Source organism: Dermacentor albipictus, chromosome 6 (assembly GCF_038994185.2).
Source record: "Dermacentor albipictus isolate Rhodes 1998 colony chromosome 6, USDA_Dalb.pri_finalv2, whole genome shotgun sequence".
Classification (NCBI taxonomy): Eukaryota; Metazoa; Arthropoda; class Arachnida; order Ixodida; family Ixodidae; genus Dermacentor; species Dermacentor albipictus.
In genome coordinates this window covers 123401006-123416164 of record NC_091826.1, presented here as the reverse complement: position 1 = coordinate 123416164, position 15159 = coordinate 123401006, and the positions used below count along the sequence as shown (strand labels likewise).

The following is a 15159-nucleotide window of genomic DNA, read 5'->3' as shown; positions in this document are numbered from 1 at the left end:
ACATGACAGACGTTACTGCCTATAAATTGTGGGATGCTGTGGGATATACTGCAACACGAGTCTCGGTGCGGAGTTGCCTGTGAAGGTTGGAAACAGTCAAATATTGTAACTGTGCCAGTGGGGCAGAGCTGCGAACAAGTGCTTACACCTTTTGGAGAATCCTGCTACATACGAGCACTTCCCTTTTTTAACCTCCGGCTCTCTTGAATGGCCCCTTGTCTTTAAGAAAGGACTGTTGCGGCTCGGTATGCAGGACGGACATCTGCACGCAGAGCACAACTATTTCCATGGTTTCGTCATTGAAATCCGTGAGACCAATCAAAATAAGGTAATCGGCAGCAAGGACCCTTTCAGCTTCAAGGAAACAGCTTGATTCTGTGCTAAAAACAAAAAACATGAGCGCAGCACCAATCAAAAGGACCACTGTGAACCTGCATGTTGTGGTCACCTTTGTTTATTTATACCCCTGTCACACTGGACATTTTAATGTCATTAGATTCCAATGACGTTTGGTGCAACAAATGCCATTCAGCCCGTGGTGGTGCTACACAGGAAAAATTAATTTCATTTCGTCATGATATCAATGGCGATCATTCAAAAAAAGAATTGGTGAGAAAAGTAAAACAAGGTATGTGTAGAATGTCTGAAAATTAAATCTATTTATTTTAATATAAATATGGGGCATCGTTTCACTGAAATAACACGCATATAAAACTTGTATTTCCAGAATGTCTTGCCGATATAAGCCAAAACAAGCCTTGGCCAGCTTAGTATCCATAGCTGATAAATTGAAGACAATATGACTGACATGGCAGCGCTGAACGATGATGCTCCGTTGCAAGAAGTGCAGCGGTTAGTTGATGTGTGCTTTGCATTGTGAGCAAAGCATACTAACCAGAGGAAGAGGCTCAGTCGTCAAATAGATGCAGATACTATTCGAGACGCCGAAAGCATGTGTATACAGGTGCCCAATTGTTTGTAGTATGGCAGATTGGTAAAGCAATGGCTAGCAGGTGCCGCTGAGGTGAAGAGTAAAAACATTTTGTGACAGCCTGCTGTAGAGCTTTTCTCTAGTTAAAATGACAGATGCCTTAAACCATGCAAAATTAATTACCCCCTTTACATGAATGCTTCTCAAATTATGAATGCTCAATGTCATAATTTGCCTTGTCTTTGGGGTAGAGAGTATACATTCACTTCGAGTGCAAAGGCAAATGAGTTTCTTGAACTCATTCGATTGCGGAAGTCATTCGATTCTAATGGCATTAAATATCGCCGTGTAGCAACCAAATAATGTCATTCAATGCTAATGCCATTCGATCGAATGACATTAAAATGTGCAGTGTGATGGGGGTATTAGACACTCATGAAACTGCAGCACCCACTCAACAAATGAGGCACAAGGCAAAGGTAACACACAAGCGCTGTACGTTGCCTTTGCCTTGTGCCTCAATTGTTGTGTGCATGCTACCCGCCATGGTTGCTCAGTGGCTATGGTGTTGGGCTGCTGAGCATGAGGTCGCGGGATCGAATCCCGGCCACGGCGGCCGCATTTCGATGGGGGCGAAATGCGAAAACACCCGTGTACTTATATTTAGGTGCACGTTAAAGATCCCCTGGTGGTCAAAATTTCCGGAGTCCTCCACTACGGCGTGCCTCATAATCAGAAAGTGGTTTTGGCACGTAAAACCCCATAATTTAGTTTTTTTTGTGTGTGCATGCTGCAGTTTCATAATGAATAGCTATCGATTCGCCCAACTTTCAACTTTCAGTACTTTTACAGGTCATATTTAGATAGTGTTGCCAACACAGGTAACAGATTCTGGAGTTGACAACAGCATGCTCTCTAGTACCCTACCGAACCATGACTGGAACCACATTCCTGCTGTCATCGTTTCCATCACAGACCCTTCAGCCTTCAAGTGTGCTGTAATTGATCATCTTATATAGCAACTGCTTATGTATAATAACCTTTTGTGTCAACCCATTCCTCTCTGTAGAGCCTTAGTGGCCCTGAGATTAATAAAATGCAATGAAATGGTTTCCCTTTGTTTCCCGCAGGGTGAAGTATATGGCATCCGATTTGCACCCTCAGGTAACCTCCTGGCGTCTGCTTCCAGGGACTGCACTGTGCGCTTTTGGTTCATCAACAGGTGAGAGACGACTCATTAAGTTGGCCCACTCGTTGGTGCAAAATTAAACCGGTCTTACCAAGAGAGTGAGACATGGAATCAAAAGCTAGTCAGTGACAAGTTTAGAAAGCAGGAGTGTCTGTGTGAAAACTAGGGGTGTGCAAATATCACACTTTACGATTATGAATCAAATATGAATACTTAGCTTCGAATATTGAATAAAGATATGCCCGTGCATTTATTAGCAAGTTGGGTTAATTTGCTATGAGGGAGCATTGCAATTGCATTGTCAATGTTAAAAAGCTAGACTAGTAAGCCGTTATACTAAAACATTGTGTATTTGGCTCATGTTAACTTGGATAATTTAGCGATACCCACTAGTTGTCCTTGCCAGCCTGTGCCTTATTATATATACCGCATGAAATGCCCGTAAACTCAGAGGCATTTGACCCTGTGCCAGTCATCACTCATTGCTAAGCCCATAATTGAAGATGGTGCTGCAAGAAAAGAAAGAGAAAGAAAGAAAAAAAGTGTGCCCTCGCTGTCTGCAAACCCATGACCCTTGCTGCTGAGAGGCTGGCTTTTCTGCAAAGTTGAGACGCTTAGTGGCTATGTCTGCTTTACAGGCAAAATTTCGCTATTGGCATAAAATCATAACAAAATTCAGCAGAAAATCGCCCCAGTATTTTAAAATTAAAGATGTGTTTGCTCTCACACAGCGAGCAATATATTCAATTTCATTCGAATATTTGTATCCACCCAAATAGTCGAACATTTCTGCATATCTGTCTTTCAAATCAAATATGAATATTAAAAATATAATATTCAATAATATTCGAACTTTTAGAATATTTCCGCACCCCTAAAAAAACATCACAAGAAATATGAACTTCATCAACAAGCTGAAAAGTGTATGCAACGGTAACATTGTTCTTCATTCCTGACGTATTAAAAAATCACAAAATACCTGCGCGTTCAGAGTGTTTGCACGAAAATTCAATTTTGTACCTCCGGTATTGGGCAGTCGTCTTCTGCTTGAGCTAAGCCGCCTCTTCCACAGTGCAAGATCGTGGCATCGCCGAAGCTTCACTGACCGCAATCACAGTGTGTGTCTACGTGTTCCAGTGCGTTTCGCTTTGTGTGTAAAGTTTGTGCACACACTGACTCGCTTGAACACAAGTAGATGTGCAGCGAGAATGTGACGTTTGTCATTTCTGCAGCTGTGGTATTTGTGGGATGCGCTCTTTACTAGCCTTTTGCTGAAAATTAGCCCAAGATAATGACATTGGTGTGCACTTGTTCACTGCAAAGGCGTCGAGAGTTGTAAAATTTCAGTGCACCGATCACCTCAAGACGAGGAGCTCCAGTGAGCCTTGTTAGGGGGCAGCCTCCGAGTTTAGTTTAGTGTGTTGTAGGTGCCAAAACTGGAAGCAGTGGTGTCTATGTGAAGATATAACACCAAACTTAAACTGCGCACATTATTAGTGGGTGAAGCGTTGTGGCTGCCGTAGTCTCCACAGTGCAAGCCTGCTTCTACTGAACAGATTGAAATACATTTTGCTGCAAGAGACTTCTAAAATTGTGTTCTTTCATGTGAAATGCTTTGCACAAAATCGATAAAAAGTATTGCAGGGCCCCTAGGACTCTTGACACATATTTTCGAAATTTTAGAAAGTTTACCACATACATTCTGTGCAAAAAGGATCACATTCAGCAAATATTAAAAGTAGGAAATGCTTATTAAAAAAATTGGTGGTGCATCTACCCTTTGCAGATGATTGGCAATGTTAATGCAATTAGCAGCCTATGTTATGGTGGGTGTGTAATCGGTGATGATATGGTTCATATGTTTTGGGGATTATTATAGATAGCAGCACATGCCCAGTGTCACATGCCCAGTGAGCCAAGTTGGTGTGAAAGGAAAGTGGTTAGGTTGGGACGTATATAGATACCAAAAGGTGGACGCAGTACCCTGACAATGCTAATCACATTAATATTTGAATTCGATACCACGGTTGTCTCTCAGCGCAGCACCGGGCATTGTCGACACTATTACGATGTTGTGTTCTGTTTGTAAGTTGTGTTTCAGTAAGGCTAGGCATGATGGCGTTGCTAAATAAAAATTAAAAAGGCTGCTGCACGTGTTCCTTTAGGCTGTGCTCGCATCCAGAAGCTGCAGGGATTGCAGGAATTGAGCAGGCCAGTGCATTCTGACATCATGGTACCGCCACCTGCTCAGTACTGAAACTGAAGGTGGCTCGTAGAAACAAGTCTCGCAGTGGATTAGTGAAGCGGCCTGGCCCTTGCCAGAATTTCTTATAGGATTTAGATGGTGCTGAGTGCCATTTAATGTAACAAAATAATTTGGCAGAAACCATCGACAATGATTGTCAATGTAAATAAATAGCAAAAAGCTGTGAAAAAGCTACTTGTTTTATTAAAAGGAAAGTGCGCTTGCTGGGATGTATTTCTTGCAGCGAGAATATTTAGGCAGAGTTTGTCGTTTTATCTGTGGCCGTAGTATAGGCGCATAGCAAGCGTGTCTCAAATAGCTAGGACACTTGGCATTCAGCAACGAATGTGTCCCACAGCTCATGCGTGTGTGCACACATTTCCTATGCGTCGGCACTAACTCCCCCCTCCGACCACCAACCACGAAAACGAGCAAAAGAGCCAAAGGCAGCTGCTCGCTTTAAAAGTCCAAAATGTCAATAGTAGGAACAGCTGGGCGAGTTGGCATGGTAGCATGATGATGTGGCACCAAAAATCCACACATGTATAAGAAACAAGACAGTGGACTGACCCTCAACTAAAGCTTATCAGAAAAAAAAAAGACATATACAGCCAAACCTCAAGATAACAAGCTTCAGCACAATTAAATTCTCGATATAAGGAACTATTTAACTCTTCATAACCTCTTGTCCATAGAACATGATGTAATTAGAACCTCTATATCGTGAAATGTGTTTGTATGCGGTTTCAATTTAACGACACCTTGCTTCTACAGCAAAGGAATGTCAAACAATACATGGAAACTTCCGCAGATGCAGATGCTCAAATGATTGAATTACAAGGGGCTGCATGCAGACACACCTCTCGAATCGCGCGCGCGGTGTGACAAGAGCGACCGCCAAAGTGGAGCCGGATAATGCTCAGTATAAAGTCCAAGTGTGATAAGATCCTCTTATGCCCCATGCACTTTGTGCTTTAGGTGCTAGTGAAAGTGTGCGAGGGTGAGACAAGAAATATGGTGGCTTCACGAGTGCTGCCTTCCCATGCAAGCAAAGGGAAAGAGGGAAAGGGAGTGCGAGGTAATGTGATCAAGTATGCGCGAGGGGCAAGGCGAGCAGGGGGGGGGGGGGGTCTAAACTGGCGCATGTCTCATTGTAGCTGTGCATGGCTGTAGGTGCGTCTCAGCGCATACGCAGCCGTGCACCCTGCTTTAGAGGTAATCTGCTGTGTATGCAAAAAATGGGCATGCCAAGACGGCGTGGTATTACATTAGCTGTCTTCCTGCGCATTTAGTATTGAAGACTGTGTAATCTCGAGTTTTGGTCACCTGTTGGAGCAAGAGGCAGATGAAGTATTCGCTCCCCTGTCACCGGCGCATTTCATGATAGCGTCGTACCACTGTGGTTGACGCTATCAGCCACGGGTGCGGAGTGCACGAGAAAGTGTGGCTGGCTTTGCTTAATTCTTACCGCCTATGTGAAGATATCGTCGCCGTGGCATGAAACTGTATCATTCAGTGCTGACTCTCAAATTCATCAAAATGATGAATTTGATATGCATGAAAAGGTGGTTTTCTCATTCAAATTTGCTTTTTTCGGGTGCCCAATAATTTGGGTAATTCTGCGGCCCCTTTCCATGTAAGAAAAATCGAGTGGCAACTGTACTTATTTGCACAAAAGGCCGAATTTTATAAAACAACATTTCTATACAACGAAGCAAATTGCCAATTTTAGCTACTTCGTTATATCGAGGTTTAACTGTGTAGTATGCGCCACCTGGTAGATATGAAAGATTTTAAATGTTGTTTCTGCCATGTTTCTGTTTCTTGTCTTTTGTCTTCCACGTGGTGCATGGAAAGGCTTTATGTAGAGTTAGTATATATGGCTCCCAAAGGGTCCATTTGGAAGCCATATAGAGTAACACTAGTTTTATGTACGTGTTTTTTCCCAATCAATGATAGAGAGTCAGCGCACTGTCTTGTTTATTTTTTTCTTGTTCATATTTGACACTGTTTTATCATGTTAATGTCATGTCAATAAAGTGGGAGGCCTGTTCAGAAGGGTGCTATGCCTCTAGAGATATTACTGGGAGTCTGGTGCTAAGTTGAGCCATGAGTTAGTGTGGAAAAATGCAAATAAATTGACCAAACTGAATTTTCTCTTATGTTTGCAATGCAGTACAATTAGTTTATTATTATTATTATTATTATTATTATTATTATTATTATTATTATTATTATTATTATTACAACATACTGCAAAACTACATGTGTGGCAGGCCGCAAATAGTTATGGTCGACAAGGAACCTGTCAGTAAGAAGCAATGGCTTAAAGCCGGTGTTCCCTAGGGATCCATATTATCGCCCCTATTGTTTAATATATTCATAAACAATCTTCCTATAGTAATCTCTAAAGGTACTACCTATCAATATGCATATGATACGGTGATCTTAAAGCATTTAAATTATGTAAAGGCTGTGGGTGCCCTGCAAAATACAATACGTTGTGTAATGCACTGGTTTGCAAAAAATTTTATTAACGTAAAAATCGATAAGAAGCGATTGATATAGATTTTGAAGTCCTTTAAAAACCGCAGCAATAAACATCCCAGTATACTTGCATGATCAGCACTGTGTTTCACGTACGTGTACTCCGGTTGCGTATGAAGACTGTGCAATATCTCAGTTTGTTTTTTGATAGCAGCATGTCGTGGCAGCATCATCTGGCCTACCTTTGGGGTAAACTTAGGAGTGACGCTTGGTTGCTTTTTAATATAAAAGGTTTCACACCATTATCTGTAAAGAAAACCATAGTGCACGGTCTTGCGTACAGTATATATTACGATACAGAATCACTGCATTCGCTTTCTGCGCATTGCGATGGCAAACGAGAATTGGCAGTTTATTAAAAATATATATTGAAAAGTTGCATATGGCTGTGGCCAGGTGTCAGATGACAATTTCTTTTCGGCATTGGGTTTTTATTCAGTTCAGTCTTTATTAAAGTAAACTGTGGTTCTTTGTAACTTTTGGAATGACCAATTCAGAGAGAAACATGTAGCTCCACGTCTTTTGAGGAACAACAAGCGTTTCAATGTTTCTTGTTCAATAACTAGGTATGATGAGGCCCGACGATCTGATCTGTGCCAAAAATGTTTGATAATCTGCCTGGCGAATTTTTTTCGGTTCAGTCAAAAAGGGTTTTAAAGAAATTGTTATCTTCCATTTGATTTTTCCATTGCTCTGTAGTGTGGGTACTTGTTCATTTCATGTAATTTGGTTACCTTCACCTGTATGTCTATATAAGTGTGAAAAATGTTCTTTCCGTTGGCATAACATGCATTACTTTTTATTTTATTTTGTTTGTTTTCACAATGGTTTCTCAGCACTAAGGTCAGGCCTGTACAGACCCCAATCTTATTGCTGTTGCTGACGCTGCCGGGCCTAGTCACACAAGCCATTCAGGCTTCGACAGGCCCACCTACCATGTATTTCTTCTAGTGGTGCATAATAAAGATTATTATTATCTTGGCATGCCTTTTGTGTTGTAGCTCTGTAAAGGAAAATTGTCATTCACCTGAATGTAACATAGAGCTACAAAGGAAACCAATACAGGTTTCTCAGAATGAAAGCTTCGCACTTAAAAAGTTCTCGGACTAGGACAAATTTTTCCTCAACGGCAAAGCTTTCTTACTTGGAAGCCCTGCGAGTTTTCTTTGTAGCTTTGTGCTACATTCGGGCGGTTGACAATTTTCCCTTTCATGATGCTTCCACTTTGTGGGATTCCTCAAAACTCATTTGCTTGTTTTAGCTCTAATTGCAGTGCAAGTTTTCCTGACAACACAACCTTGCTTGTGTAATTAACACAAAGCATGGTCTGCTAAAATGTACGCATATGTTAAACTATGTATAAATATTTGCTAAAGGAGCAAATGTCTCACTGCATGCAGTGCATAGAGCTGATTAATAGTGTTCTATTGAAGTAGCAGGAAGGGATGACAAGGGAAGGGAAGTACAGTCAAGGACAGCCAAGGTTAGATGGTGTGATAAAATGAGGAAATCTGCAGGTGTAGAATGGAGTCAGCTGATGCAACAAAAAAAATAATTGTAGATCGAGGACACAGGCCTTTGTCCTGCAGCAGCCATAAATTAGACTGATGACAACGAATTATGATGGGAAGATAAACTAGCATCATCTCCTATTCTTTCACCTCTCCCTCCAGGAAGGACGAAAGCCAAGTCTTGCGGGCGCACACTGCAGCCGTGCGGTCACTGGACTTCGCTCCCGATAGTCTTTCGCTTGCCACGGCCTCGGATGATATGACCGTCAAGGTGAGTGCAGGAATGGGTAGTTGTAGCAAGTTGTGGTCTAATACTACCAAAGTTGCGAAGGGAGGTTGTGAAGGGACACCAGAGGCAGACACTGTGGGGCCCCTCTAGCCAGCTGTTGACAAAATAACTGCTCCTTGCTTTGCAGGAGTAAAGAAATCTTCTTGGGGATTGGCCCTGGGACCAATGCCTCTCCAGGGCAAAGCAGCTTTGCTTCGAGTTGTTGACATATTCGACTTCGCCACCGTGCCATCTGCTAGCTGCCTGGTTAGCTCAGATGGTAGAGTGGCTGCCCCGGAATGGCAGCGGTCCTGGGTTCGAGTCCCGGACCAGGACAAATTTTTCTTCAACTGCAAGGCTTTTCTTTCAAGGAACCCGTATGGGTTTCCATTGTAGTAATTGCTACGATTGGGTGGATGTCTGATTTTTTCTTTATTAATTACTTCTCTTCACCTTTCCGGTTTTCACAGAACTATTGCATCAAGTAAAAGTTAATGAATACTCCTCTGAAATATCTTTTTTTTTTGCTTTCTTATTGTGTTTGTCCAGGTGTGGTCAGTACAGCGTCAGCACCTGCAGCAGACCATCCCAGTGCACAGCAACTGGGTCCACTCAGTGAGGTGAGTCAGCCAGTTAGCATCCTAAAGGCCTCCCACTTATCTGTGCTGCAATTGCTTAGGCAAAAAAAAAACAGTACAGATAGGCAAGGGTGAGCGTATACTCGCTGATGGTCAGTGGCCAATATTTTTGCTGGCTGTTTACTCACTCACATTCATGTGCACTCTCGTTTGTCAGCACTCGCTCACGTCCGTGCTCATGCTGACCAACACTCAGGCTCATAGCCACTTTGATTCACCTATACAGGCACCTCCTCATGCTCATACTTACGTCAACTTCCACTTGCTGACAGTCCACTTGAACTCGCCATTGCTGAGTTTTACTTGTTGCAATAACTCAAACTCACTCTTGTTCATACTCACATCCACTCAGGTCCCTTCGTCACTAACACTCAGTCTCGTGCCTGTGAAACGAGTCTGGAGAGAGTATAAGTCAGTGTAGTTGGGGGAGGGGGGGAGTGAGCATGCGAGCCTATGGTAAACGTGTGATATATATCTGTCGAGAAATCGACAGATATATAGCTAATCATCAGATATAATCTTAGACCCTTTTCACAGTACTACTCCCATCAGCTGCCATCATGTTTGATTACATGGTGATGCGTCCATTGCTTGCCTCAGCTGCTTCCATGTTTACAATGGTTTTGCATGAGGCCCGTGTGGCTCTGCAAATCTTTGTTTTTGTGGATATCATAGACTGGGTGGATGACACGAAGCTTTGGCCACGGCTTCAGAGGACTTGTAAGATGTTTTGGAGCTAATTATGCCTCATCCAAACAATGCAAGTAGCACATGCGGTGCTTGTACTAGAAGCGGGGCTAGAAGTCTATTCCAAGCTGGCTAAACTTCCCGCTTGTGGATTCAGTCATGATCAGTGTGTTTTACTCTTCATTCTTTATTTGGCTAACACTTTAAAGCAGCGGCTCGTCATGTTTCCGATTCAGTAAAGTTCCTCAGCACGGTCAGTATTCAATCGCTTATTTTCTGCCTAATCGATTGCGGGTGTGCTCAGTTGCGGTAGATTTGTTCCCGCTGTGCACAAGACTTGGAACGTAGATGTTCTGTGCTTTATAATAGCTTGTAGCATAGATGTATTATTGCCAGTCACTTGCTTACTCGGTGTAGCGTCACCTTCAGCTCGGAACATTCATGTGTTGTCGATGTAGTCACCATCACCCATGCTTCGCCTCATTGATTCAAGTGTGCACCCATTCACTTATTCTTAATACGTTGGCGATAGAGTGGGCGTAAGTTGGCACACAAGTTGGGCTGTGTATGTATGTGGATAACATGCAAGACACATACTACACCAGGCAACGGCACTACTCCCTCCGTCAGTGTGTGACAAACAGTGTACTCACTCTTCCCAATGTTCCGGGTTTGAAGCTCTTTTTTTGGAGGTTAGCCTACAATGCTGGTGAAAGAGTGAATTTCTTTATCCTCAATGAAAACCGCGCGTTGCAAAGTGCCGGTAACACAGGCGGTCCTTATGTAGCTGAGGTCCATCGACCAGGTCCATGGAACATGCAGTTTATTCCATACCTGAATACGCTATTCACTATTTTTGCAGCCAAATACTGCACACGTCTTCCCTCACTGTTGCACATTTTCAAGCATGAATGTATCACAGTCCCTTAGCAAACGACCAGTTGCATTTGTGACAGCTGACCGCACAGTAGCAGGGCAGTAGTGGTAATGGTTTTGTACTTGTGCACTATCGCTGAGGCAATGTGCTGTGCACCGCTGAAAGTGCCATCTCGTTCCTCTAGAGCAAACTGCTCCCCGAAAAAGGTCAATAATTTATCTTTCTGATACCAGTAGGTGACCAACATAGGTTCTTGATGAATTTAGGATACAACGAAAATATTTTCCTGTCGAATGTGACTTTGTTATCACAAGATTTGACTTGCACCATCCTAGAGCTTCCTGCTGTAGGTCTTTCTCTTCTCTGTGAAAAACACCAGTAAAATTGGTGAGCATAGAAAGTTATGCTTATTAATTATTGCTCGTTCTTGTCATTTCTTACTGATAATTGCTTTGGTCACTTTGGTGCTTCCTTCTTTTAATGTTAGTGAGAGCATATTCAAGCAGTTTGTGCATGTGCTAAAGCAGGCTGTTTGTTTTTAACTGGCTAATAAATTCAGATATGATGCAAAGATTTTAAACCCTTTGCAATGGGGGTTTTATTAATAGCACTGAGCAACCATGAAAGGAGCAGCAACACAATCAGTCAGTGCCAACAGCTCGAACTCTAGGCTTGCATACCGGTGACAGGCAATGGCAGTCTGCCCAACGTGCATGGTTGTCTGCTTCACAACAATGGCCCCAACAGCTAAGGGGGGCCATCGTGGTGACTCAGGGTGAGGACTGGACGAGGGGATCGAAGTAGGTTCTGAAGCAGTTGACGTGCATCGTCTGGCAAGCATGACACCACTAATCAGCTGGAGGAACCACGGGCTGGACGATGTAGTTCTCTGCTGAAGTGTTCGACAGTGCAGTAAGGCCATATGAACTTTGTGACAAACTTGGAAGTGGATAGTACCCCAAGCGAGACGAAGGTGTTACTGATAAGGGTGGGATCTGATTTGCTAATGTGACTCAGGTCTTTGTCATCCTTGGTGAATGGGAAAGGATGGGTATGAGAAAGTTTGTACCAGCTGAAGGCACTCTTGAGTGTACTGGGCTACGTCAGAAAATATCCAGAGGCAACAGGGCAATAAGGTAGGATTGTTTTCATGACCATATAAAAGAAAAAGAAATGGCAAAAAAGCCTGTGGTTTCTTGAGCAGTGGAGGTGTAGGCAAAGGTAGCAAAAGGTTGTCCTGAGTTGTCCAGGTTACCTTCCTCGTCCGAAGTTGTCCCAGTCCGAGTGGTTTGAGGCCACGTTTACCACTGGTATGTCACCGAAGGTACAATTAAAAGTGGTTTGAGGCCATTTGTCTGAGGATGATTGGCAGCAGTTGGACAGTGGACAGGGTGATGTGCTGCTAAGAGCTCTGGAAAGACTTAGGAAAGAAAGACATGACAACCACTTTTTGATCGACTCTCATGTCCACTGTGACAGAGTGCAATCTCATATTTATATGCTGATGGCTGTCACTTCCTTTGGCTGTTCTGGGGCCTTGTTTATTGCAGCTACACCTTGACATAATTAATGGACATGGGTATACCGAATTATCGGATACCAGCTTGTAATGAATATATGCTTATAAAGAATACGGGATATAATGAAGGTATTTTTGTATCAAATGTGACACTTTTGTACTGAGGTCCAACTGTATACTGTTTACTGCACTACAGGTAATTCATGGTAATTGATAGTGGTAATTCACTACTGGTAATTCATGGAATTATATTCTGTTTCACAGGTACTCCCCAGATGGCCGTCTCCTGGCGACATGCAGTGACGACAAGACCTTGTGCATCTGGGACACAGTGTCCAAAACATATGTGCACTGTTTTGCAGACAGCAAAAAGTGAGTCTTGCATGCTTTATTCAAATTTGTTTTCTAGGCTATGAAGAACAATGTTGTCTGCCTCCCAATGCATACAGCAATAATGAGAGGGTAACAGAAGTTGCAATCAAACTTAGTAAGAGGTATAGATTAAAGGTAGTGCAAGCCTACGCCCCATCATCCAGTCATGATGATGATGATGAAGTAGATCAGTTTTATGAATATGTTGAATTAGCGATGAGAAAAGTGCAAACTCAGTATACTGGAGTAATGGGCGATGTCAATGCAAAAGTGGGGGGAAAGCGGGCTAGTGAATAAGCAATTGGCAACTATGGCATCGATTCTAGAAACACTAGAGGAGAGATGCTGTTAGAATTCGCAGAAAGGAATAAGCTGCGAATAATGAACTGCTTCTTCAGGAAGCGTAGGAACAGAAAGTGGATCTGGAAAGGCCCTAATGGTGAAACAAGAAATGAGATAGATTTCACAGTTTCTGCCGATCTCAGCATAGTGCTGTATGTAAAAGTGTTAAATAGGGAAAAGTGCAGTGATCATAGGTTAGTGCAGGCTGGTATTCACCTCAATTAAAAGAGAGCAAAATTGGTCAAGAAGAAACAGGCTAATCTAGATGCAGTAAAGGTAAAAACAGACAAATTCAGCCTGATTCTTGCAAACAAATATGCAGCCTTAGAACAAAGAGATGAAGATGACATAGAGGTAATGAATGAAACCGTAACTAGGCTGGCTTCAGAAGCAGCAGTCGAAGTGGAAAGTAAGGCACCAAGGCAACTGGTAGGCAAGCACGCCCAAGTAACAAAGGACCTAATAAAGAAACGACAAAGAATGAAAGGGCCCAACTCAAGAGGTCAGATAGAGTTCGCGGAATTGCAAAACTGATCAAAAGGAGAAAATAAGGTATATTCGAAATTATAACATGAGAAAGAATGAGGAAGCCGTAAAAAATGGACACAGCATGAAATCAGTGAGAAGGAAATTTGGCAAACGACAAACCAAAATGTATGCACTGAAAGATAAGCAGGATAATATCATCAGCAATCTTGAAGGTATAGTAAAAGCAGCGGAAGAATTCTATACTGACCTGTACAGTACCCAGAGGAGCCACAATACCTCCATTCGAAGCAGTAATAAGCAGGTTGCAGAGACTCCTTTAATAACTGGCGTTGAGGTTAGACGGGCCTTGCAAGACATAATGGGGAAAAGCTGTAGGAGAAGATGGAATAACAGTCGATTTGATCAAAGACAGAGGAGACATAATGCTTGAAAAACTGGCAGCTTTTCATACGAAGTGTCATCGACTTCGAGGGTCCCAGAGAAATGAAAGAGTGCAAACATTATACTAATCCACAAAAAGGGAGATGTTAAAAAAATTGGAAAATTATAGGTCTATATAGCATACTCCCAGTCTTATATAAAATATTCATCAAAGTAACATCCAATAGAATGAGGGCAACACTAGACTTCAGTTAACCAAAGGATCAGGCTGGTTTCAGGAAGGGATACTCTACAATGGATCACATCCATGTCAGTCAGGTAATCGGGAGATTCGCATAGTACAATCAGCCTCTCTGTATGACTTTCATAGATTACGAAAAGGCATTTGATTCAGTAGAGATACCAGTAGTCATAGAGGCATTACATAATCAGGGAGTACAGGCTGCTTACCTAAATATCTTGGAAGATATTTATAGAGATTCCACATTTACCTTAATTCTGCACAAGAAAAGTAGGAAGATACCTCTAAAGAAAAGGGTCAGACAAGGAGGCAAAATCTCTCCAGTGCTGTTCACTGTGTACTTGGTAGAAGTATTCAAGCTATTAAACTGGAAAGGCTTAGGAGTAAGAATTAACAGTGAATGTCTCAGCAACCTTCGGTTTGCAGATGACATTGTCATGTTCAGCAACACTGGAGACAAGTTACAGCAACTGATTGAGGACCTTAACAGAGAGAGCGTAAGAGTGGGGTTGAAGAATAATATGTAGAATACAAAGATAATGATTAATAGCCGGGCAAAGGAACTAGAGTTCAGGGTCACCAGTGAACCTCTAGAGTCTGAAGAAGTATGTGTACCTAGGTCAATTAATCAAAGGGAACCCTGAATATTAGAAGGAAATTCATAGAAGAATTAAAATGGGTTGGATCGCATACAGCAGACATTGTCAGCTCCTGACTGGAAGCTTACCATTATCATTGAAAAAGAAAGTGTACAATCAGTGCATTTTGCCAGTGCTGACATATGGGGCAGAGACTTGGAGACTGACAAAGCAGCTTAAGAACAAGTTAAGGACGGTGCAAATAGCGACGGAACGAAGATTGCTAGGCATTTTGTTTAGAGACAGAAAGAGAGCGATTTAGATTGGAGAGCAAGCGAGGGTAC

The 15159-nt window shown here is 42.5% G+C and overlaps 1 protein-coding gene across 1 annotated transcript in view; it reads left to right on the top strand.

Moving 5' to 3' along the window:
• The window catches only part of LOC135899475 (POC1 centriolar protein homolog A-like), a 105358-nt gene that overhangs the window by 27575 nt on the left and 62624 nt on the right, over positions 1-15159 (top strand). The window contains exons 4-7 of the mRNA XM_065428749.2: positions 2062-2153; positions 8586-8694; positions 9241-9311; positions 12677-12784. Coding sequence (XP_065284821.1) covers positions 2062-2153; positions 8586-8694; positions 9241-9311; positions 12677-12784 — 380 coding nt within the window. The remainder of the gene's footprint in view (positions 1-2061; positions 2154-8585; positions 8695-9240; positions 9312-12676; positions 12785-15159) is intronic.